We start from the raw sequence: 23,278 nt of genomic DNA, 5'->3' as shown, positions 1-23,278 counted from the left end.
TATATATATATATATATATATAGATGTACAAATGCTATGTAAAATGATTGTATTTAATAAAATCAAAAAAAAATTAGAGAAATAAAAAACAAGAAAAATGAAAAATAAAAAACTGAAAGAATAGAGAAGGAAAACTGGAAAAATGGAGAAATAAAAAATTAAGAATGAAAAAACAAAAAAATGAAGTAAACGATCTCTTAGACTTAGTCTATTTTCTTAAAAAAAGAATTCCCAAAAAAAATAGATATAGAAAACTGGAAATTTCCATTTTTGGCAAAAAACAAATAAAAACAAAAGGAAGACAATTTTTGGCAAAAAAATAAATGAAAGCCAAAGGAAAAAAGGAAAGCTCCAAAGCTAATTAACCAACGCATAGGAACGACGCCGTTTGATGACAAAAAAACACGACTTAGTACCTTTTCCTCTCTTGTATGTAAAATTGTAATTCTATCCCGTCTCAGTATATTTGTCCCTTGCTTCTATCCCTCGAGCGAGTCGAGTCACCCACTCCGCAGCTCCCTACCGCTCGCTTCAATCAATCGATTGCTGGCTTCAATGTCGCAGGCGTAAAGTTGAAGAAGAAGACGCTATCTGCTCCGCACAGAAGGCGTCTGAACACTTATATTCTTTTTAAATCATTTTTTTTGGTTTGTTATTAGGGCTTCGATTTTGGGTTTCTTTCGGGGCTCAATTATCTTCGATTGTATTTTTGCTGACCTCAGTCAGGTATCCTTCTCAGTGCAATTGCGATTATCTTTAACTTTTCATTGTTTTTTATTTTTATTTTTTAAAAATATTTTTTGTATTTGTATATACTTTGGATTTTTTTTAATTTGGAAAAGAAATCAGACTTTATTAGTTTTTTTTTTTTTTTTTTCAAATATAAAAATTTCGCTTCACTTTTCGTAGCAATAAGAGTTTTTGTTTTCTGATTTCGGGTTTTAGATCTCTGTTTTGAACTATTCTTTGAATTTTCTCGTTTGTTGCACAGGTTTTGCTTAATTTTGGGGAAAACCCTAAATTTTGACCCCCTCAGTCATTTTTATTCTTTGTGAGTAAAAGTAAACACCTAAAAACAGTTTCTTTCGTATTAGAGTAACTTTTGTTTACTCTGATCGTCGGTGGTTAGTCTGCAAGATACGCTATTTAAGGTGGGTACGCTCTCTCTCTGATATGTTGTCTATTTTTTCTTTTTCGTGAATTTCGAGCATGTGGGTGTTAATATTGATTGTATGTTCCTTTTATTAATTGTAATTGTTACTGGGTCTCTAATATGTGGATAACTATTGGTACTTAGATATTGTGGCTGGATTAACTTATGATATTGGTAGATGATATTCATGCAAATGTTTGCCTTTGCATGTAGTGACATTCTATTTATTCACTCATAATTTCCTTGGGACTCTAGAGTTGTCTATGGCTTCTACATTGGCTGCTGATCCCTCGCACCATGGTTCATATGATGCTGGATCTCAAGAAAACACTGAGGAAGGTGGTGGCAGTTGGTATTTCTCTAGGAGGGAGATTGAAGAAAATTCTCCCTCTAGACAAGATGGCATTGATTTAAAGAAGGAGACTTACCTGCGCAAATCATATTGTACATTTTTACAAGATTTGGGCATGAGACTTAAAGTGTAAGTCTGCAACTTCTGATTGTTTCCATTGATTATTCCTCCTTAATTTTAGGCAAGTGGAATAGCTTGGAGTTCTTGTGCTTACTAAACTAATATAATCAGGACATAAATGTTTGTGTCTTGTATTGTAGTATCATACAGTTTTTATAACAGTTGTTCTTGTGTGAGACTACATTGCAAGAGATGTGTAATACTTTTTTTGGATTCCATAAAAAAGTATTACATTTGAGGTTAAAAAGTATTACAATTTCTCACTTGAGATGGTCTTACACAAGTTTTTGTATTTTTATAGTTGCTGGTTAATCATTTGATGATATAAAATGTGTCAGCTTAGTAACATTACTAATCTAATCCTCCATGATTAATCTATTCCAAAGGAACTTGTTATAGAAGATTAAAAATTTGTATTTGAATAGCTGAAATAATGAAATCGCATTGCAATTAAGCAAATGTTTTAAAATAAGTTGAACAAAACCTCAACTATATTTTCAAAAAAGTTGTTTCTAGAGCTTTAATCCATGAACTAATGGTTAACAGATGATCACTTAGTTATAGCTAGCTCAACAGTTTCACTAGGAACTGTATTTTCCTCCCATTGAAAAATACATAATAAATCCCTTCAAGTCATGTGTATTTTTCATTGGAGTAATACTCCATGTACTCCCATTTTCTACTCCATTTTTTACTCCCTGCTGAGGTGTCATCCTTTGATTGATTTAAATAACAAAGTGGGTCACTGTTTTTATTCATTCACTTTTATTTTCCCAATAAAAGTTGTACACGTGGCGGGAGTTATACTCCATGGGAGTACATATATCATTTTCCTTTTCTTTGTAGCCAACTATCCTTTGTGCAGATATTCACAGTTACAGAGGTCTTTTTAAGCAGAAAGCAACCCCAAGGGTATTCCATCTTCATCTTAACTTGCATATGTTTGAAGCATTGTCTTTTGACAACTATCATTGTCTCATCATAGTCAATGAGGCTATGTCCATAGTTTTTGCCAGTGTTGTGTATAGATACTTCTGGCACTAATGAACTATCTTCCCCCTTGTGCTCTAAGGAATAAAGCTGGTTATTATCTCCAACTCTTTTTAGTGCCTTTTTGAATGCTTGATAGAATTCCTAAACTAACCTTTTGGGATTCCATTTTGAATTAGGCTCTGCATCATGCAGCCCTGGTTAACCACCACTCCCTACATCTAGTAACCATCATATAGACTTAAAATTGGTGAATTGGATTAACTTCTTATATTAATTAGATTATTCTAGTCAACATTCAATGCTTGATGTCCCCAGAAAATATGATAAAGAGAAGAATGAAGAGAACAGGAGGGAAACAAGAAAAAGCTTGAAATCTTGAAAGGTTATCAAGGTTTGGGATTTCCTTAATAACTGCTGCACTGATTTTGGTTATAGATTGGGAAGGATCCTAAGCTCTAACCTACAAAACTGAAAGTAGAGAAGTTTCCAAACTCAATTCCTGTTTTTTTTTTTTGCAAATCCCTGTGGTGGTTTCCTTAATCACTGCTACACTGATTTTGATTATAGATTGGGAAGGATCCCAAGTTCTAACCATCCAAAACTGAAAGGAGGGTAAAGTTGCCAGACTAAATTCCAGTTTTCATGTTCTGAATCCCTGTGGTTGTACCAGTGTGCAGTTGTGCACCCATTGGATTACAAATGTAAATATTTTTTACAATATCAATGAGGACTCTAGCAGGGTTATCTAGGCGTCGCCTAGGCGACGCCTAGGCGTCCGGTTGGTGAAGACCGAACGCCTAATATGCTCGCCTCGCCTAAGTGTAGAATACAACCCAAAACTCCACAAAACATACATGGGCAGAACCTACACACTAAGGCGAGTTGACCGGTGTAATTTTCAGCCGGAGAGGTCGCCGGAATCTGCCTCACGCGCCGGCGCGTGGAGGCGTGTGGTGGCTCTGATGGCGGCGCGGTTCAAGCTCCGGCGTCGTCCTCCTGTTCCGAGCAAAACCTACTCCCTCACTCTGGCATGTTATCAATATATACTAGACTTCTCACCACCTTAGGAAAAACTATTCATCTTCTCAAGACAACTTTAAGTAAATAGGGTTGTGAAAAGGCTGCCCAAGACAAGATATTTTCAATATACAATAAATACTAGACTTTTCACTATTCTAGGAAAAACTATTCATCTACTTGAAGTAAATATGCCAGCAAAAAGGCTGCCCAAGACAAGATATTTTCAATATATATATACTTTTTATTTATTTAATACTCATCGCCTAGTCATCGCCTAGGCGGTCGCCTAGTCGACTAGTCGACTAGGCAGTCGGTGGCATCTCGCCTAGAAAGTCCGCCTTGATAACCTTGGACTCTAGTTTACTTTGAAACAGGAACAGAAAAAAGAACCCTTAGATCCAAGGACATCAATGATCCTTTATACTTCTCCTTCCATTGAACTGAAATCCTTCATATGTTTACATGGGAGAGTAGTCAGACCACGTTGCTGTCTCTCTATGGCATTAGCATTTCATTTTTTGGACTGAGTGGGAATTTGGATTTTCTGCCATATTGGTGGTTTTTGTAAAGTTAGTTCTTCCCTGCTTTTGCTGGTACAAAGAAAAGCATGGATATGTTTCTGAGTTGTTCAGGTGCTGGAGAGTGGGAGGGCGAGACTACTGATTATTTGGAAATAGGGAATGAAAAGATTGGTTTGCTTTGCTGTTATGTAGAGGTGCAATCATAGGCACAAAAAATTAGCTTTCCTAAAAGATAATTTTACAAATAGATTCCAAATTCATTAGGATATTTTGTGGACTTTACAAAGATCTACAAATACTGCCACTTTAAAATACTCTACATACGTGACATTTGAGTTTTGATTTTCTCCGATCAGCTACCTTATGTCCTTATCTAATTTGATGTTGAATCAATTAGAAATTGTGTTGTTTTACTTTTGTGTGCTTTCATGATTTGAATTGCATATTTTGCCTATAAAATTAAAAGCTACCTGCTTTCATGATGTTGGAGTGCATTATTTTTTCCTTTTGGTGGTAGAATATGCATGAAGTTTGGCAAATTTCTTGTAATTTTAATGTGGTTGTATGTGTTAACTTGCAGGCCTCAGGTAACCATTGCTACGGCAATAATATTTTGCCATCGTTTCTTTCTTCGTCAATCCCATTCAAAAAATGATAGGAGGGTAAGCAATATTTGTATACTTCACCCTAGTATTTCTTATAATTGCAGTTACAAACTTATTTGACAAATGTTGAAATAGGACTCGTCTTCATTTTGTTTATGTATTAGTTACGTGCTTTGTGTGTAGTTCTCTCTATAATTTTATCTATTTTGCTATAGGCTTTCTGTTCTCTTATGCAATGGCTGGAAGTATTTTAATTTTATTAGTTGTTGATCATGAAAACATGATATTATTAATGCTTTGTTGTCTTGTGATTCCAATTGTCTGAAAACATGTCTCTCTTGGATTACAGAATCAAATATGAACAGAAGTTCTGATATAAAATGTTGTAGGATAGCATGTAAAAATCTGTGTTGATAATTTTTTTTCTCTGAATTTCTATTTTGATTTCAACTACAAGAAAGGAATATGAGAGACTTAAAATATCAATACTCATTGATATGTTTGTGTTATTACAAGACTGTCTTAAAGAGCTTGTGCTTTAGTTCCATTATATTTGGTGTGGTATTCCCCATCTTAATTCCTTAAAGCATTGATTTCTGTTAATTTGATATTTCTCTGGTCTCGAGCACTGCACTTCTGTTATTGTTCAATAGGAAAAAACAGAAGTATCAGTATGGTGAGGGTAAAAGGGTTCGTATAATCTTATCCTTCGTAATTCATCTTAGTTGGCTTCCTTAGCTTTCACTTCTACTATCTTCTAATCAATTGATGCCTTTAGGGCTAAAGTAAATGACAATTGTATTAAGCGCCACATACTTTTCGTGGTTTTTGCCCCTAATACATTTTAAAATTCTTTGGTACCCAAAGGTATCAACTTGATGCATGCTCTTTATATTAATGCTCTAACCAACAAAGCAATAGTGATTGGGGGGTAAGTGTTCATTGCGAGATTTTATCACTGTCCTGGATCAGTTCAAATAATATTTCCGTTTATCATGCCCGGAGAATGTTTTGATGTTTTCCCTCCACTTTGAGACCAAAAATCCAAAATAACTTTTCCCTTTTGCATCCTTGAAGTTGTTATTCTTCAATGTGTAATGTGTTCATATCAAGGGAAAATGATTCTCTCAGTTAGTATGGTTACATACAGCCAAATGTAGTGATTTAGAAGAAAAATAGTTTTCACACGCATTTTACTAACTCTTAGCTTGTATAGGGAAGCAAATAAGAAAACCCTTAAACTAAAGTGAAGTAACTCAAGAAATTGAGAAGAATTATTCACAGATTTTAGTTCCTCTGAGTGATTGCACTTAGATCACAGAGTTTTAATTTGAAAAGATCATTTACATTCAAAACCCTTAATGACTTTTACCTTATCAAAAGAATTGTTCCTAGATTTTAATTCCAGTATGATTGCTCTCAAATCAGCATAGTGGTAGACGTAATAGGGAAATGGGGAAGACCAAAATGCTGCTGGTAGACCATTAGCAAGGGCGCCACTTTAACTTATATACTTACCCTCTATCTAATATGTTCATTGGTGGGCTTGAATGTCTTGAATAGAATGTCATAATCTCTCCATACAACTGGACGAGAGATTATTGGGGCATTGATATTAATAATAATTAATTAATTAATTAAAAGAGCAAATTCCACTTCCAGTCCTTTACTATTGTGGCATTGCATATTTAGTCATGCTCTTTTAATTTTGCCACATTACATACTTGACTTTTATTTGTTTGCCACAACTAGTCCTTTTAAATTTTGGTTATTCTACCATTTAATAAATATGGCTAATATGTAATTTTATCATTCAATTAAGAGTTTACAAGAGAGGGAGAGAAATTACATGTTGGGGCAAGAGGCTTGAATGATAAAATTACATGTTAGCCCTCTTTATTAAATGGTGAAATGACAATTTTAAATGGAGGACTAATTGTGAAGCAAATCAAAGTCAAGGATATAATGTTGTAAAATTAAAAGAATAGGACTAAATGTGGCAATGCCACAATAGTTGAGGACTAAAAGTGGAATTTGCTGTTAATTAAAAATGTGATATGAAATTCCACTCCTACAATGCTAAGGAAAAAAAAAGGGTCAGATTTTTTACTCATTCCTTTTCTTCTTTTGTTCTATTTTTATTTTTTTGGGTGGGGGGCAGGGTGGTGATATTGAAGTTCTATTAGGGTCCGTTTGGAAAGTAGGAAAATGACTTCTGGAAAATGTTTTCTAGAAAATGAGTTATTTTCCAGAAAACATTTTCCTTTCCAGTGTTTGGTTGCATTTTGAAAAACTTGTGTGTTTACTTTATTTTCTGGAAAAATGAGTAGAATTGTATGTTTAAACATTTTGGCGGAAGTCTTTTTCCGCCAAAATGGCTTCATTTTCCCCAGTCAACCGAAAATGTTTTCCGTTGATTGGATTTTCCTGTTGCATCCAAACACTGAAAACTCAGAAAACATTTTTCAGAAGTCATTTTCCGGGTTTCCAAACGGACCCTTAATGGAACTCCATTACACATTCTATTCATAACACTGCCAAAATACGAGCCATAAAATTCAAAGCCCGCCCCTCCTTTTTGGCGGGGCGGGGTGGGTTCGCGTGGTGGGCTAAGCCTGTTTTGACGGCTCTATATGTAATAGTTAAGTTAATTGTAGTGTTAAAACATTCATATGCAAGGGTTTGTGATATGTTTTATATTTGAAATGAAAATTTAATGAATAAAGTTGAAAACATGGAAAGTGTAATGGTGTTCTTATTGGCTTAATTTATGGATACCTAATTGCCTTCTAAAATATTAAATATAATTTAGGTAATTGATGTTTAAATAAGTATGTGTATTGATGTAGTATGTATGTAATTACAATTAATTTACTACATTAAAGATAAAAGGTCAAGTTTGTGGAGGGTGAGTAGATGATGGCTTTAGAATGTTGGGTTGGGTGGTGTTTGTAGGGTTCCCTGACCCAGTGCCACTCCCAAGCAGGAAAGGAATGAAAAAATGCAGTCTAATTTCATTAGTTTCCACTTTCCAGTGAAGCTAGGTGTTGATATGTGCTCGGTGACCTATATGTATCTTTTATATATGCCTTTAGTCTTGTGGAATTCATGTGGTGCCATGATCTTCTTGTGATGGCTTTGTTTCTGAAGCATCTCTTCAAATTTTGAACTATAAAAAAAGCTAAAAATTTTCATTTGTTAGTTTATTGGTAAAGCTGCTTATCAGCTGTTAACTTAAGACAAGGGGAGTGGAAATTTGAGTGCCAATTATTTGGCCTAAAGTGAATTTCCAATTTATATGCGCATGTTATTTCCCATTGTTTTTACTAACTCATTTATAACTCTTGCAGACTATCGCAACTGTGTGTATGTTCCTTGCTGGAAAGGTTGAAGAAACGCCTCGACCTTTGAAAGATGTTATACAGGTTTCATATGAGATTATTCATAAGGATGCAGAAGCAGGACAAAGGATTAGGCAAAAGGTATTGTTTGCTGTACCTATCCTTGTACCATTCAGGTGCTCTTAGTGTTACACACTTGCACCCATTTCATTCTTCTATTTGTTTCAGCTTCTTTATAGGTCTCTTTGTTCAAATGATTTCAATGTCCTAATGCTAAAGGGATTATTTGTCCATATCATTAGTTGGTAATTAGGTCTTTTCACATGTCAATTATCTAAATTTTAACCTTCAATGCAGGAAGTCTATGAACCACAAAAAGAACTAATTTTGCTTGGAGAGAGGGAAGTTCTTACTACACTTGGTTTTGACCTTAATGTGCATCATCCATATAAACCCCTTGTTGAGGCAATAAAAAAATTCAAGGTTGCTCAAAATGCACTTGCTCAAGTTGCATGGAATTTTGTTAATGATGGGTAGGATTGCTTATTGTGGTTTTGTATGGAATTGATCCATGAGATTCTTCCTTGTCTCTTTTGACCTGGGAAAGCCGCATGCAGGCTTCGGACGTCTTTATGCTTGCAATTTAAGCCCCATCACATTGCAGCAGGTGCCATTTTCCTTGCTGCCAAGTTTCTCAAAGTAAAGCTCCCATCTGATGGTGAGAAGGTTTGGTGGCAAGAGTTTGATGTCACCCCACGACAATTGGAGGGTTGGTGCTTTGCTTTGGATATACAGTGTTATAGATTAAATTTGTGGTATTGGATGAACCATCTACTCTTATTTAAAAGGATTATGGCTCATTACTGAGGAACTATTCCTAAAACAGGCTTTTCAATTTTTAAAATTGTACATGCACGCATGTATATTCTTCTATTAAAAAAAAAAATATATATTTATGGGTCTTTTATTGAGGGTCTTTTATTGAGGGAAGTTATAAAGAAGAGAGGTGATAAAACTGCTGATCCCTTATTGACACTGATTTTTTGCTCTTGCAGAGGTAAGCAACCAAATGCTTGAACTATATGAACAGAACAAAGCACCGGCTTCTCAGGCTAGCGAAGCGGAAGGTATTGCTGCAGGTACCCAAAGAACTACAAAGGCTTCTGGTGCAATTGAAGACAATATTCCGAATAATAGTAATTCTCATGGCGGTGGTGCTACATCAAAGGCAGGAACCTCCAAAGCATCCTCCCACAGGCCAATCCCTGATCATTCACATGCTATTAATCACGGTGGGAATCCTAGGGTAGCTCAAAATTGTAGTAATGACTACGCAAGTGCTGAAAAGAGCATTTCTGACCGCTTTGGTGATGGTGAGACTAGTGATAAGCATAATCATGAAAGAGAGCCATTGCATTACCAGATCGGTGGGGAAGTACAAAACCGATCAAAGTCTAGTCTTGACAGCCATGGTGAAGAAGACCTGGAAGGGAATGCTGGGAGAAGTGAAACAAGAGATAAGGCAGAACTGAAGGACAAGTTCCATGGTCGGGCCTTGGAGCACAAGGATGGCATGGTTGGCCAATCACCACAAGAGGTTATCAAGAAGATTGACAAAGACAAGGTCAAAGCAGCACTTGAGAGAAACAGAAAGTCCCGCGGGGATGCACCTAGGAAAGTAGATGTATTGGATGATGACGATCTCATTGAAAGAGAATTGGAGGATGGAATAGAGTTAGCTGCTGAGGCTGAAAAGAACAAGCGGGAAAAAAAACAAAGTTGGTCTAAACCTTCAAACAGGCCAGAGCATGACAATGCACATCACATGAAGCATCAAGATGACTCTGGTGATAGACATTACCAAGGAATGAAAGGGCAGTCCTTGCAAAATGATGATTATGAGAATAACGTGGAAGAGGGAGAATTCGAACCTTACGATGATGCTGACAGGGGTGGTTACCATTCACCTAAGTCAATCAACCGTAAGCGAAAGGCAAGTAGCCCTCCTGTGGATGGTAAGCATCGACACGAGTATATGTCAGCAAGCCACAATCACACATACCATGACTTCCCAGAGGATAGAAATAGGACAGGGAGACTTGGTTATTCAGAAAGGGACCACAAAAGGCACGCACAGGAGAATCACGTGTAGAATGCTTTAGAGTGTAATAGCAGCACCATGTCTTAGTTATGAACATTATACAAGGTCGGTGAAGCAGAGTTTTCAAGGTTAGTACAGTTGTGATCTCCGCCTGTGGTTTGGTTTATCTTGCTAAACAATTTTGGACAGCATAAATCTTGAATTGGTCATGGTTCTGAAATTCCTACAGATTTGGGTGGTGAAACACAGCTTTATTGGGTAGGACTGTAGGATTGTGATGGAAGTCCATGCTTTGAGGTGCTAAATTTTTTTTGGGTCAGCTTAAATCTTCAATTGATTAGATAATATCTATTTATAGAATCAAAATTCAAAATGTGTAACATTATTTTTCCTTAGGGCGTGGGGACGGACTATACACGCTCCCCGTCTCCCCTCCCACACATTTTCCTGCTTCCCATCATACATGTTAAGAGTCCCAGGATCGGTTGTATTTTATGGTAGTTGTATAAGTTATCCCCATGGGCTTAAATAACCATTGGGCACATATTTCTCACATTAATTCATTTCCCAGAAATTCCTACTGTATTTTTTTTTGTTCTCAGGGATGGATTGAACGTCGAGGGGTTTTTTTTTTTTTTTTTTTTTTTATTAGAATGTTTAAGTTTACAGCACGTTTAGGTGAAATTGTGAAAAAAGATACAGAATTGTATTTTAGAATATATTTTGTCTAACCATGTGTTGATCTTACTTACCAAGATTAATTCTCTTTGTGCTCGTGCTAGGTAGGATTTCTAAGAGTGCGGGGCCGGATTTTAGCGTGTGCAAAGTGTTCAATAGCATACAATTTCAACTTTTAAGGTTCAATATTTATTTTTGATCTAGCTACTTAAGAAATATATATATATATATATATATATATATATATATATATATATATATATATATAGAGGGAAGGGATCAGGTGTATTTGTTGCCTCCCGTGCGGATGTGTGGTGGATTAATGTATGTGAGGTTTATACTTAATGTGCGTGAGATTTGTATTTAATGTGCGTCATGTTAATATGCGTGAGTTTTGTACTTAATGTGCCTGAGTATTGTATTTAATGTGCGTGAGATTTGTGCTTAATGTGCGTGAGTATTTCAGAATTACGAGCTCAGAAGGAAGCAGAACAAAATTCACGCACATTAACGCCCAATCTTCTTGACTCACGCACATTAACGCCCAAGCTTCTTGTTACTTCTTCCTTCAATTTGGCCATGGATTCTGGATTATCAGCTACCTTCAATGCAGTTGAACGTTTATATAAATGACACACGCACAGTAAAATTTGCACATCAGCTAAGTGTGGATTTCTGTTGTATTATTTTCATAATTCTTAACTACCATAGCTCGCCTCCGCATCATCATCATCAGGGAGGGGGCAAATGGCTATGGCTACTGGGGATAGGGAAGAAGTTGACATTAATATTTTCTGCTGCATTTTACACATTCACGCACATTAAGTACAAATCTCAGACACATTAAGCACAACACTCACGTACATTGAGTACAAATCTCACGCACATTAATCCACCGCACATCCGTACGGGAAGCAAAAATCTTGAAACTCATCAATTTTTTTTCACAAATTACTTCTCTTCTAAAAATTAAGACCTTTTTTCACACTTCTCTCTCTTAATAGTTATGACCTAATTAATTGAATATGGTTATGACCTAATTAATTGAATATGCCGCATGGTAAAATCGGTTTTGTTTTCCCAATGGCACATATGATGTTTCAAAGCCTTGAATCCGTAGAGATAACTTCTTTCCCCTAGCAATTAGGTAGTTTTAAGATTTTTTTTTCTAATTTTGTTTATTTGTTTGTTTGAACTTTTGATATACTCTCTCCGTCCCTAGTCGATTGCCTCATTTTTTTTTTTTTGCACGATTTTTTATACAATATAAAATGTTACTAACTTTCTAATTTTGCCCCTCAAAAGTAGGTGTTATTCGTACAAAGTACAATTATACTTACCTCTAGAAATTTAAAAAGTCAAAAGGGTAAATTGGAAAATGTAGAGTGATAGTTATGTTTAATTTTGAAAAGATGACACTATTTTGGGACAGAGTAAAAAGGAAAGTAAGACAAGTAAAATAAGATGGAAGGAGTAGTAGGTTAGCAAAACTCTTATGATTTGATTTTAAAGATTGGGCATATAGTAAGGGGCTTCATTTATTTACAAGAATGAGAACATTAAACAAAAAAAAAAAAAAAAAAAAAAAAGAACGACCCTGAAGGTGTCTAATAGTATTTAGAATTTGAAATAGATAATTTGGAATGGTATTCTAGAATTTGAAATAGATAATATGGCATATATAATAAAATGAATAAAATGCTCATGTTTAATGCTGAATTCCATGTTCTAATGTTCATAATATTTCAGCATATAATATCCTAAATTGAAAAATGAAAATTCCTTTTTAAAAAATTTGTATTATTTATAACCCAAGTTTTGTTTTGTTTCTTTTTTTTTTTTTTTTTTTTTTTTTGCCGGATTACATCCTAAATTTCATGAATTTGCTCCCCTGGGTCATGAGGAGATAAATCGAGCTAATCTAGGTTTAAGATTCAACACTAAATTATATATTTTTATGCACAAGAAGTCCAACTCAAATCTAAACCCTCAATGTTTATGGTAAGAATCAAATTTTCACCCTGTTGCTAGAGTAAATCTTAAGTGAGACTTTTCATTTCACTAGACAATGTTTTAAGAAAAATTTTAATGTGTATATACTGTTAATCAAAATTGTTGTAATCAATTAGAGTAAGCTAATTGCGGAAGGAAGAATAGTTAAAAGTGTTACATATATTTTAGAACGGTACTACGTGTGTTGATCACTCGATTAACCTGTACTGCTGTACAAGTTAGCAAGTTGAAAAATGTCTTCGGAGCTTTTGCTTGAATGCGTCATTGGATGTTTAACCTTTAACCTTTTTTTACTTTTCCAGTTACACCCAAAAAAAAAAAAAAAGAAACTCATAGTAAACAAATTTAATATGATATTTTAACTTCACAACTCTCAAATATTATTTAAGTTTAGTAATATGTTTGAAATACTCAAACATACATTTAGGGTGTGTTTGGTTCGCACATAGGAATCGGAATCGGAATGGGTATCAAATACTTGGTAATGGTAATGGGTTTTGGTGAAAGTATTTAACATGTTTGGTAGTAGGGTGGAATGGGAATGGTTACCAATAGTAGTGCTTGAGAATTAATAAGGGAATGAAACCCTTATTGTATTTGGGTATGAGTTTTTCAATTGATGGGGTATTCGAAACCCATAGTAGTGTTCTAAAAACCTATCAACCAAACAACAACAATCACTTTCATACCCATTCCTATGGACAAAACCCACCAACCAAACACATCCTTAGTATATATAAATCTTCAACATTGTGGGACTCTTGACATTTTTCTAAATCTAAAAACATAATAAGTCTCAATTAAAGTTATATCCCTCATTTATGTCCATATTTTTAATGCTAATTATTTTGTACATTGTGTTTTTAGAGTTGTACTATATAATTTTTTAGACAAAAATACCCCTACAGTTATAACTTCCGTTATCTTTTTCATTATTGTTATTATACACATGCATCTACCATATATTTTATTATATTCTTTAATGATAATAATATTTATAGACATTATATATTAAAATATTATAATAAATAAATTTGATGATTTCATATAGATTTTAATTAATACGAATTTATTAGTTATTTTAAAAAATATAAATATTGGGCAAGAAAAGAAAAAAGCAGAAATGATAAGCACTTGTCGACTTGTCGTAGATGACGTTGAAAGTTCAGAAGTATTCCATCACCAAAGTTGACTTGAATGCATATAGTCGCAGTCAACTATATCATACTCCGCAGACTATGAGTTGGACCAAATTTCTGATTTCATTTGTTCACACTTAACCTACTAATACTGCCCTACTTTTCTATCTCTCTCTCTCTATATATATATACATATATATATATATATATATATTCAGGTTACTGAGTTTCACAGCTACTTGAAGCCATCCAATTAGGATTCGGAAAAATTGAGTACCTGTTATTATCTGGCTCATTCATTCTTACTTCTTAGTAATATAATATAACATTTGTATACTAGGAAATTAGTGTAACCGTCTTACAGATATTTATCTGTGAGACATGTCGGGTCAATATAAAAATGTAATACTAATAAAATGATTGTTACTTATAAGAAAAATTGTACTGTAATAGTTTTTAATTTTGAAAAAAATGTACTTCATAATATTTTTAACTCAAAATGTAAAAGTATTACATTTTTCTTTAAAAGTATTACACTTTTCCTTACAAGTAATAAACACTTTATTCCTGATTAGTATCACATTTTTAGTATAAGTATTACATTTAATTTTTATCTTGACTCGACCCGTGTTGCGAACAAATTTTTGCAAAGAAATTATTTTCAAACCTTAAAATTTAAAAGAGTAAATCACACTTTTGGCCCCTCAGTTAGTAGGGGGGTGCATCGGTCGGTTCGGGTGGGCGGATGGGCAACCCTTTCGGATTTCGGATATCATTATTTAAATCCTATTTCGTTTTTTAATCTAAGAAATCTACTCGGGTTGACTGAACTTCGGGTGGGATCGGTTCGGTCGGATATCCGAACCAATTTCGGATAGTTCAATAATAATGAAATAAAGGAAAAGCACTACAAAATTGAACAAAACAGTGTAAATATAAAAAGTTAATATAACATACATGCAATTACATTTTACTCTAACTGCAATTACATGCCAAAATACTACTGAATATGCACTTAAGTCAAAAAATTATCCTTGCAAATTGCAATTACATGCCAAAAAAGTACTGAATTTCCAAGTTCCTACTTCCTAGTCTTCCTAGAGTTCCTAATCTCTTCCTATTGTTCTTCATCTTCCTGTAAACACTCAAAACTTAAGCAAAGTTAGCAATAAGTCAAAATGCCAAATAGCAAAAATAAGTTATTGAGCAACAGAATATCATTAGACAGTTATAATTTATAAACTTGGCTCAGTAAGCTTTTTATCCATATCAAAGTTAGGATTAAGGGGAAATTGCTACAACATCCCCATGAGGATGGAGCAACATACCAGCTTAATCCCTTATTTTTCATATCATTGGTGGAAGCTTTCATCATGGCCATAATATAATAAAAGTATAAAACATAAACAAATTGTAAAATGTGCCAACTTACCAACAATGTAACAACTTACAATGGCAGCAACTAATTTAATTAGTTACCAAGCCAGCTGCAAGCAAGCCTCATGAGTCATGAATAACAGGCAAACAGCATAAATGTATTACAGAATACATTCAAACAGAAACATCAGTATAAAGTATAAAGTACAAAGCATAGCATTACAGGAATTGTAGCAAGTGTAGAACCACCACTCCTTCCAGTTCCACTGCCACCATCAGTCCCAATTTCTGCAACAACAAAAAATTATAAGGAAAATAGGAAATAACAAATTGTTAAAAAAAATTGAATAGAATGTGTTACCTTGTTCAAATCTCTCCAATTCCTCCAGATTTTCCTCAATTGATAATGGGGTATTTGATAGCCTAAGCCAATCCTGTGTACAGACCAAAGCTTCCACAATTTTAGGAGTTAATGAACTCCTAAAAGGATCCAAAACCCTACCAGATGTACTGAAGACAGATTCTGATGCAACAGTAGATATTGGTATAGCTAAAACATCCCTAGCTATCTTAGAAAGGATAGGAAACCTTTCAGCATTCAACTTCCACCATCTAAGTATGTCAAAAGAGGTTTCTTCTTCAAGTATTGCCTCAGCAAGGTAAATTTCTAACTCAGTTTTTTTCATTCCCCCACTCTCCAATCTGTGTTTCTTAATCTGTGACTTTAACAAATGTTGGGGCCTCCCAACTGTAGACTGTGAAAAATCAGTAGGAGTACTGACAGGAGTAGAGGCAGGAGTAGAGACAGGAGTAGAGGCAGCATAATCATTAAACAACTCTTTCAAGGCTGCAATCACTTTCTCATGGTATGGTTTACCTTTTGCCTCACCATACATGTGATTCATCTGTGTTGCCATGTACTCTAACTTGTCTCTTGGGTCTAGAATGTTTGCAAAGAATATCATCAAGTTCATTTTATCTATATCCCCCCAATATTTCTCAAATTTAGCCTTCATATTTTCTCCCATCAGTTGCACAGATCCTCCAGCTTCCACCATGCCATTCAAGAGGCAGTATAAATCAGAAATTTCAGAAAAGAAAGTGTTAGAAGTGACATATAAAGAACCAGAAATTCTTATTGTCATATCATAAAACCATTTCAAGATCTCCACCAAACTCTTCGCAGACTCCCAATCAAGAAAAGTAGGAACAACATCAGACAGATCTGCTTTGTAGGCAGTATCACTTTCTTCAAGTGACTCAAACACTTTCTCATAAATAATTGCAGATTGTAACATAATATATGTAGAGTTCCATCTGGTTGGAACATCTAGACACAAAGATGATTTCTGTTCAATCTCATTCCACTCAGCCAAGTCCCTAAATTTCTTAAGTCTAGCAGGTGAACTCCTCACATATCTTACAGCCTCCCTTACCCTCTTCACAGAAGAATCACATTGTTTCAGGCCATCTTGGACAACAAGGTTCAGAATATGGGCAATACATCTCATGTGAATATACTTGCCCTTCACAGTAGATGTTCCCCAAGACATCAATTTCTTTTTTAAAAAACCTATAGCAGTGTCATTAGATGAAACATTGTCTACAGTTATACTATACACATTCCTAATCCCCCAATCAAGCAAACAGGTTTCAAGGACTTTTGCTACAGCCTCACCCTTATGTGATGTAATAGGGACAAATGAGATAATCTTCTTGTTAAGCTTCCACTCTTCATCTATAAAATGGGCAGTCACTACCATGTAGTTAATTCTCTGAATAAAAGTCCAAGTGTCAGTTGTAATACTGACTCTTTGAGTGTTCCCCCTAAAAACACATTTCAACTTCAATCTTTCCTCTTCATAAATCAGATTGATGTCCCTACTAATTGTCCATCTAGATGGAATCTTAAACCTAGGACAAGCCACCAGAATGAACTTCCTAAACCCTGGACCCTCCACAAATCTAAAAGGCAGTTCATCAATTATAATCATTTCAACCAAGGCCCTCCTAATAGCTTCCTGGTTAAAGACCCAAGTTCCTAACTCACCAACAGTAGCAGGAGATGCATCAGAATTTGTAATAGCTTGAAAGGTTAACAGTGATTGTCTAGTGTCTTTAGAGTGGGGTTTTTTCAGACAGCTAAGCATGTGGTTTCTCAAGGAGGTAGTACCATGCTTTTTAGACTGACATTGATATATTTTGGCACAATATATACACTTGCCTTTGATAGTAACACCAGTACTATCCTTAATTTTTTCATAATGATCCCACACTGGAGATATGGACTCAACAATCTTCCTCTTCTTCTCAGGAACTGCAGTAGTAGGTTGCACATTCTGTTGATTATTTGTGTCAACAGTTTGGCCTTCCACCACTGTAGACCCATCAATTGAAGATTTAGAAGGTTGACTTCCAGACTCTATGATATTTTCCATCTAAGTAAAAGGAATACCATCAGTATAGTGGTCACTACTCAGTGGGAAACATATTGAACAAGTACAGATATTCAGATAGTCACAGACAACTGAGAGAAATAGAGAAATCCAGAATCAGAAGACAGGCACCTCTTAACTTCATCATTTTTCTAAATTTCATAGTTGGGACTTTAAGAAATTAACTATTAAGGGTCATGCATCCATAAACTTATAACTTATAAGTTATAATCTATACAGGTATACAGTGATACAATCACAGTATCACATAAACCACACAAAGTGACAAAGAAATCCAGTAATCAGGAACCTGTTAGCCTGAACACTTTCTCATCATTTTACTGGATTTAAGAGTTGGTAGTTACAATTGGGGCTTCCACCAATCCACCATTTTCACCAACACAGGCAACATCCAACATCCAACAGCCAACACTCAACAGGGGTTACTGGGTTAGGGACTTAGGGGCTTCCACAAACAATACAGACAATCACAAACCACATACTCATAGAAACCCAAATCACAGTATCAAAAATTCACAACTAAGGGACAAGTGACATCAGAATCCAGAACTTCTCAACAGATTCACATTGTCACAGTCCACATAAATGACATAATCATAGAAACCCTAATCAAAGGATAAAAAATTCACAACTAAGGGACAAGTGACATCAGAATCCAGAACTTCTCAACAGATTCACATTGTCACAGTCCACATAAATGACATAATCATAGAAACCCTAATCAAATGATCAAAAATTCACAACTAAGGGACAAGTGACATCAGAATCTAGAAATTCTCAACAGATTCACATTGTCACAGTCCACATAAATGACATAATCATAGAAACCCTAATCAAAGGATCAAAAATTCACAACTAAGGGACAGGTGACATCAGAATCCGGAACTTCTCAACAGATCCACAGTGTCACAGTCCACATAAATGACATAATCATAGAAACCCTAATCAAAGGATAAAAAATTCACAAATAAGGGACAAGTGACATCAGAATCCGGAACTTCTCAACAGATTCACAGTGTCACAGTCATCAGAATCATACAATCACAACTAACACCAAAGTATCACAACATATAAGAGTATAATCTAAGTAAGTCTAAGATTAGGGTTTAGAGATTACTTCGTTTCTCCAAATCAAACCCCCGAGAACAAAGGGCTTCAAATCCGTTAGACCGTAACAGCACTCTACAATCCACCGCATCGGCCACCGGTCGTCCAGAATAGGGCTTCCACCGAACTATATTACCTAGCTTCCACCGGAGACTCACACTCTTAGCTTCCACCGAACAATATCACTCTTAGTCTCTAGAAGAAACTCAGAGAGAACGAGAGAACGAAGCGTCTCACTCTCTCACAGAATCAGAGAACTGGAGAAGAAACTCACGACAGAACGAGTTTCAGATTTCAGATTTTCAGATGAGAAAGACGAGACTCACGAGAGAACGAGTGGAATGGCTAGGGTTTCCAGAGAGTTCTCAGAGGTCAGAAGAAAGAAGAGGAAGCTGCGCAAATGAGTGGAATGGCTAGGGTTTCCATCGAACGCAACACATATATACATCGCTAGGACGACGTCGTATACCTTAGGGTAAACGAACCCTTACCCTAATTCGGGTAATCGGACGGGTTCGGGGGGGAATTTATAAGCCCCAACCCGCTTCCTCCAAACCGGCTTATTTCCGTAGCATCGGTTCGGTTCATGCTGTTCGGGTTCGGATTGCCCCAAATAGAGCTTAAACGGGTTCGGGTGGGTCGGTTTTTGCACACCCCTATCAGTTAGTACCCAATTTGCAATGTTATCCTTGCTTTTCAATTTAGACAGATTTGGTCCCTCAATTAGTTCACAGTTTGTCGTTTTAGTCCTTTTGTTAGATAATCATCCTAAACTCCAGTTACATCATTGGTATTATAGGAATTTCACTTAGCCTTGATTATAATAGCTTAGCTTCTTCCCGTTCATCCTCCATGTCTGCCATTTCCTCCAGCACTGTCTGCAACCCTAACCCGTTGGAAGAGAAGCTGCTCCAAGCCATTTCCTCCACCATAGTTTTTGCCCAATTTCCGTTCCCAAATCGGAGCGAGAACTGAGACAGTGAAAGTTGTAACCGTCCAACGCGAAAATCATCTTCAAAATCCAGGAAAGGAGAAAACAAATATTGAGAAGGAATAAATTATTGGGTGCCATGTTGTTGAGAGCGTGGAAATGGTACCATAATTGCTTAGCGGTGCATCCGGTAAAACGCAGGTCATCAGCTCCGGCGTGATTTGGGGTTTGAGCGATATTTCTGCACAGGCCCTCACTCATTACACTGCCAGGACTCGCCACAATCTTCCCTCTGTAAGTAGCCCAATTGATATGCTATTTGTTCTCCGCATTGAGAGTCTATGGGGTTTATCTTGCGTCATGGGTACGAGTCGACCGAGGTGGCTAGGGTGGTGGTGTCGTGCGTGTGGAAATCGAAATGGAACGAATTACCTGCGGTGGAGCGGGCAAAACAGAAGGAGAGGCAAGGGTTGAGAACACTGGGGGAAGCGGCGGTGGACGTGGTGGAGGTGGATTCCAGCTAGAGAGTGAAGCGATACGGGTTGACAATGGGGGAGACAATTCATAAACATCCACCGAAAAAATTCAGAAATTCGCCCTCAGAGGGATCGCCAAGAAGATGGGAACATTAACCAACATCCACCTGGTGGTCGCTTTCCTCTACCCTCGGCGTACTACTCCAACCAGCGACCTCTGTATCTCTCTCTCGAATGCCAGCAACATTTCTGACGACATCTGGGTCTCACTGGCGACCCCTATTCTCCCCAGTAAGCAGGGCAGATCCAACATGGGCGCGGCAGCATACAGCGTCGTGGCTGGATCCCCATCGTTGCATGCAGCAACGGACTGACGAAGCAGAGAAGACCTTCACCTCGATCTGTAGTTTCTGGTGACGAGTGGCAGCAGGACCAGCAGCGTCGACCTTCTCCCCTATTGATGCTCAAGGTTATGTGAAATTCCATTTTTGTCCATGGTTTTAACGGAGTTTAGGATGACTAACTAACAGAAGGACTAAATTGACAAACGTCGAACTAATTGAGAGACCAAATCTGTCTAAATTGAAAAGTAAGGATAACATTGCAAATTGGGTACTAACTGAGGGACCAAAAGTGCGATTTACTCAAATTTAAAATGAACCCCTGTTCCAGCACCCAGTTACAGGTAGCAAGCATGTAGAGTACCCACAGATTTAAAAGGTCAAAGCTGAAAATATGTGTCCACACAGGAGAGAAGCCGTCAGATGCGTAAAGGCAGCAAATTAAGGAATTTTAAGGAATATGATAATTTTTGACGTTTAGGCATCTTATGTCTAATTAATCTACATCTACAATTCTAATGAGAGCCAATAACGTCAGGCCCTTAACTGGAATAAAAAATGTCGATAGTATTGTTTCTTAAAATGAATGGTTCATATTATTTTGATTTTTGTATTTTTTTAATGATTTTCCTTATTTACCATCTATTATATTATTTTTTTCCCTTAAATAACCTAAATTCCGTTAGTATAAACTTTAGTAACGGAATATTTCGTTAATTATTTATTATTTTTAACTTACTCATTCTATAAGAAATGTCTTAGGTTCGAACCCCATCACAATTAGAATTGACATAATTGTTAAATATATACTACGAATATGTTAAAATGTATTTTAAAAAAATATATAATATAAAATTTAACATAAACTTTAGTCAAATAATTAGTCCGACTAAATACATAACATTCAAAGTTAAGCATCAAAGATTATAAATCAAGAACTTTAAAAATCATTTGATTTTTATGCATTTAAAAAAATAAAAATAAATTTAGATTTTTTTTTTTCGTTTAATTAATCTTCTTTTGATTATTTAGATCAGAACAAAACTTAATATTTCAATTATACTTTTGCATTATTGGTATGATTTAGGTCGTTATGGTATTAATATTTTTTGTACGTATTTTTGTAGTGGTACAATTGTACATTACTTTACAAATATTATACTATTATTTTTTTATCATACAAAATTGTTCTTACACCATTGTCAAACCTGCGCGACCTAACTACAAAGTTGTTGATTATAAATACAATTGTGCCTGGACTCTAAAACGGTAGGACCATTTTTCAAAGAATTTGACAATGTTGACATCCCACTAGCTCCAATTAAACAAGTTTACACATCAGAATTTTATCAATGCATGAAAACTTCTAAAGAAATTTGTAAGTTAATTTTTACTATATCATTATAATAATATCTATTGTAACTATATATTTTGAATTATTTATTATCATCCTCTATTGACAGAAATTGTAACAATTGTCATAGACAAACTCTCAAATTAAAACAATTTGTCTTAACAATGAATGTAAATTAAAAAAAAAAATCAATGATTTCATTATTGTTGATGAAAAGTATGTACGCTACTTTATTACTCTTATTAAATTAAATAAATTTATAGCTACAACAAAAAATAATACATATGCATTTAATTAATTTAGAATTAGATGTCTATAATGTCTTTATTTTTTTAGTTAGTTATATTATCTTTATTTTCTACAATTCAAAGATTCATTACCTTCAAATTTAGGTTAAAGTACCTACGAAATCCTTGTACTATAGCGTTTTGTTCAAGTTAGTCCTTATACTTTTATTTTGTTCAATTTAGTCCTTGTACTTTCAAAAATGGTGCAATTAAGGACAATAGTTAACAATGTTAATATTATCGTTAACTTAGGTTACGTGACGCTGATGATATTTATATTCCTACTCATATATTACTTTATAAATATTTAAAAAATTTTATTTTTACCACCAATATATTAAATTAGTATGTCCAAAATAAATAATTACGACCATGTGCGTAATGAAATTTGGACAATTGTCCTTAGTTTTAACACTTTTTAAAGTAGAGGGACTAAATTGAACAGAATAAATGTACAAGGACTAAATTGAATAAAATACTATAGTACAGGGACTTCATAGGTACTTTGACATCAAATTTATTAATTTATTATATTCATTACATTGTACATTGTCTTCTTTTTACATTGTCTTGTTGGCCAAGTACCTTGTGTTCAGATGGCATGTAGTGACCTCTCTTATGTGGGAGGTTATGAGATTGAGTTTTAGTGGAGGCACATTACAATATAATAGAGTCAGTAGCATTATCAATACCGAGCTCGTTTTATAAACGAACAGAGTCAAGGTCGACAGGTTGTAAGCTCGTTTGCTAAGAGATCAAGGTCGTTTATGTTCGTTTACTGAACAGAGTCTGGACAATTGTAAGCTCTCTCTCTAAGAGATCGTGAACAAGTTCGTTTAATAAAACAAGCTCGTTTGTGTTCGTTTAATATTTGTTTGTATTCTCTTTGTAGTTGTGTTACTTGTTGGTTATT

The 23,278-nt window shown here is 35.2% G+C and overlaps 1 protein-coding gene across 3 annotated transcripts; it reads left to right on the top strand.

Annotated features, from left to right (window-relative positions):
* The first annotated feature begins 450 nt into the window (after positions 1–450).
* LOC109180682 (cyclin-T1-3-like) lies at positions 451–10,791 on the top strand. Of its 3 annotated transcripts, XR_002054096.1 has the most exons (9): positions 451–726; positions 992–1,151; positions 1,409–1,634; positions 4,740–4,821; positions 8,115–8,246; positions 8,463–8,638; positions 8,723–8,874; positions 9,161–10,334; positions 10,436–10,791. XR_002054096.1 is itself a non-coding variant. In XM_019330371.1 (8 exons), the coding sequence occupies exons 3-8, from the start codon at positions 1,417–1,419 to the stop codon at positions 10,255–10,257; spliced, it is 1,857 nt and encodes a 618-aa protein (XP_019185916.1). In that variant the 5' UTR covers positions 452–726; positions 992–1,151; positions 1,409–1,416; the 3' UTR covers positions 10,258–10,791. The 3 variants fall into 3 exon arrangements, 2 of the variants coding, with proteins under 2 accessions (XP_019185917.1, XP_019185916.1); XM_019330371.1 differs by having other exon boundaries at positions 452–726; positions 9,161–10,791; XM_019330372.1 differs by lacking the exon at positions 992–1,151 and having other exon boundaries at positions 9,161–10,791.
* Positions 10,792–23,278: the final 12,487 nt, after the last annotated feature.

The sequence above is a fragment of the Ipomoea nil genome, unplaced genomic scaffold (genome assembly GCF_001879475.1).
Source record: "Ipomoea nil cultivar Tokyo-kokei standard unplaced genomic scaffold, Asagao_1.1 scaffold1031, whole genome shotgun sequence".
Classification (NCBI taxonomy): domain Eukaryota; kingdom Viridiplantae; phylum Streptophyta; class Magnoliopsida; order Solanales; family Convolvulaceae; genus Ipomoea; species Ipomoea nil.
Note: the sequence above shows the minus strand (reverse complement) of the source record. Positions and strands in the feature narration are given on the sequence as shown.

What these genes read in the sequence shown, in the direction of transcription:
- LOC109180682 (XM_019330372.1), top strand. Translation starts at nt 1,417, where the DNA reads ATGGCTTCTACATTGGCTGCTGATCCCTCGCACCATGGTTCATATGAT. An exon ending in ATTCAAAAAATGATAGGAGG is followed by an intron (nt 4,822 to 8,114) that starts GTAAGCAATATT and finishes TAACTCTTGCAG; the next exon opens with ACTATCGCAACTGTGTGTAT. An exon ending in GACAAAGGATTAGGCAAAAG is followed by an intron (nt 8,247 to 8,462) that starts GTATTGTTTGCT and finishes CCTTCAATGCAG; the next exon opens with GAAGTCTATGAACCACAAAA.